Below are 2,191 nucleotides of genomic sequence, written 5' to 3' on the forward strand. Positions count from 1 at the left end.
CTGCCGGGACGCTCGGCCATGCCGGGTACAGGTGTCCTGGCTTCACGGGCGGCCGCCTTCCTGCCAGCGCTCTTATCTCCCCGGGGCCAGCACCAGCCCGAGGGCGGCACCAGGCAGCCCGGTCCGCACCCTCCATTCACACGCAGGCTGAGGGGCTCAGGCTCCCTGCGCAGCCCGAGCCCCGGCAAGCCCAGCCCAGAGGAGGGAGCCGTGCCGGGGGCCGGAGGCAGAGCTGGACCCCATCCAGGGCTGGCACAGCCCCTGAGAGGCGCTCCGCTCCTCCCAGGGCATCCGCAGGCATCACCCCCAGAGCGGTGCCACAGGGATGTGGGCTGGGGGGGGGGACAGGGACAGGCACAGCTGGGCCCCAGCCCCCTCTGGCTCCAGCACCTTCCTGGCTGTGCTGAGCCTGGAACTCACCCAAGGTGCTCTGGTGACTGCCCCGTCCCTGAGCCAGGGACCCCTCCCTCTGCCCAGGGGGGACACAGCAGCACCGGAGGGGCCTCACACCCCGGGATGGGCCAGGCGCGAGGGGAGGGAGGGAGACCCTGAGCTGCCCAGGCCTGGGGACCAGGAAGGCCAGCCCGTCTTGCCTGTCGAGGGGCACGCCATGCCAGGCCACCCACCCAGTCTTGTGGGCAAGGGGCATGCTGCTGCCAGCTCCCCTGGGAACAGCCACAGCCCCAAAGGGGAGGCAGGGGGCAAACCCATCCCGGGACCCCGCAGAGACACCCAGGGGATGACCCAGCGCCAGGCACAAAGGAGCAGCATGCCCTGGCCTGAGTGCGGGAGCCGGCCGCTGCCGGGGGCCACCTCCCTCCTCCGAGGGGCCAGCTGGGCCCCGGGACAAGAGGGAGGGAGGACGGGCACGTACCTGGCTCAGGAGAAGCCCATCTCTGCCCCGGTTATGCTTTGCTGTTGTGCCGGGCCGGAGGCCTCGGCTCACGTTTCTGTGTCTGCCGGGCCTCCCGGGACCGACCAAGCCTAAATATAGTCACAGCCCGGGTGGCCACATGCGAGCGGGGGGAAGAAGGGGGGGGCTGCTGACACCACCACTTCCCCAGCGCCGGGAGAGGGCAGACACGGAGCGGCCATAGCACCCCAGGCTCGGCTCCTTGGGAGAGGGGGGGGGCTCCTGACACCACCACTCCCCAGCGCCGGGAGAGGGCAGACACGGAGCGGCCCTAGCACCCCAGGCTCGGCTCCTTGGGGAACGGGGAGCTGAGGGGGGGTCAGCAAGCACAAAACTGCTCACCACCTTGATGGTGAGCGAGGGGGAGCAGGGGATAAAGTCTGCCCCGGCCCTCCGCCAGAAGAGTTAAACATTAAACGGCCCCGATTTGGAAAAGGGCGGGGGGTGGATGGACCGGTGGGACACGATGCGCAGCCCTCAGTGCTGCTGGGAGACGGGCAACACCTCCTGCCCCCGAAAACAGCCTGTAATGGAGTCACAGAGATGGCTCCAGCGAGCTGGCAAAGGCAGAGGGGTCTGTCTCAGCTCCTGAGCACAGGGGGCTGCAGGGAGGCCAGAGGCAGGGGAGCAAAAAAAGGGGGGAGTGCTGGGGCTGGAAGAGCACCAGGGAGCAGAGCAACCCCTCTCCCCATCTGTACCGTAAGTCCCGAACTCTGTGGGGCTGGCTCCAGGGTAAAAACTAGGGGCGCCAGGCTGGACCGGGTACTGTTGGGTTGGGACGACGTACGTGGAGCGACCCTGCAGTGGGGGAGAAGAAGAAAGGTCAATTACCTCCTCTGCAGGGCACGGATGTACCCCCAAACCACTGACATACCCCCAAAACCTGCCTGTGAACCAGCTGGGCGCCAGGGCAGGGAGCAGGGCGCAGGCAAAATGGGCACCAGACGCCTCGGGGGGCTGCCAGGGAGGGGGACCAGTGCTGCCTGCTGCCTCTCTACAGAGCCAGGCAACACCCTGCTCAAATCAGTGGGTGCTCAGAGAGCCTGGGGGACCTCTTCCACCCTCCCAAAACAGACCTGGGCTCCAACCCCGGGCAACACCCCCCACCGGTGCCCACCCCAGCCCCCTCCCACAGAGCCCAGGGCACAGCCCTCACCTGTCCGGGAATGTAATAGGCTCCTTGGGAAGGTGGGTAGGATATCTGGGAGGGTATCATCATCACCTGGGAAGCGGCCGAATACACATGGGCAGGGGGGCCGGGCCGTCGTGTTACGTTAC

At 67.6% G+C, this 2,191-nt stretch overlaps 1 protein-coding gene across 1 annotated transcript in view; it reads right to left on the reverse strand.

Annotated features, from left to right (window-relative positions):
* Positions 1 to 2,180, reverse strand: part of LOC103906268 (eukaryotic translation initiation factor 4 gamma 1-like) — a 5,224-nt gene extending 3,044 nt beyond the window's left edge. Inside the window, 2 exon segments of the mRNA XM_019474311.1 lie at positions 1,612 to 1,711; positions 2,070 to 2,180. Coding sequence (XP_019329856.1) covers positions 1,612 to 1,711; positions 2,070 to 2,132 — 163 coding nt within the window. The 5' untranslated portion in view covers positions 2,133 to 2,180.
* Positions 2,181 to 2,191: the final 11 nt, after the last annotated feature.

This window comes from Aptenodytes forsteri, unplaced genomic scaffold, assembly GCF_000699145.1.
Source record: "Aptenodytes forsteri isolate BGI_AS27 unplaced genomic scaffold, ASM69914v1 Scaffold72, whole genome shotgun sequence".
Taxonomy (NCBI): Eukaryota; Metazoa; Chordata; class Aves; order Sphenisciformes; family Spheniscidae; genus Aptenodytes; species Aptenodytes forsteri.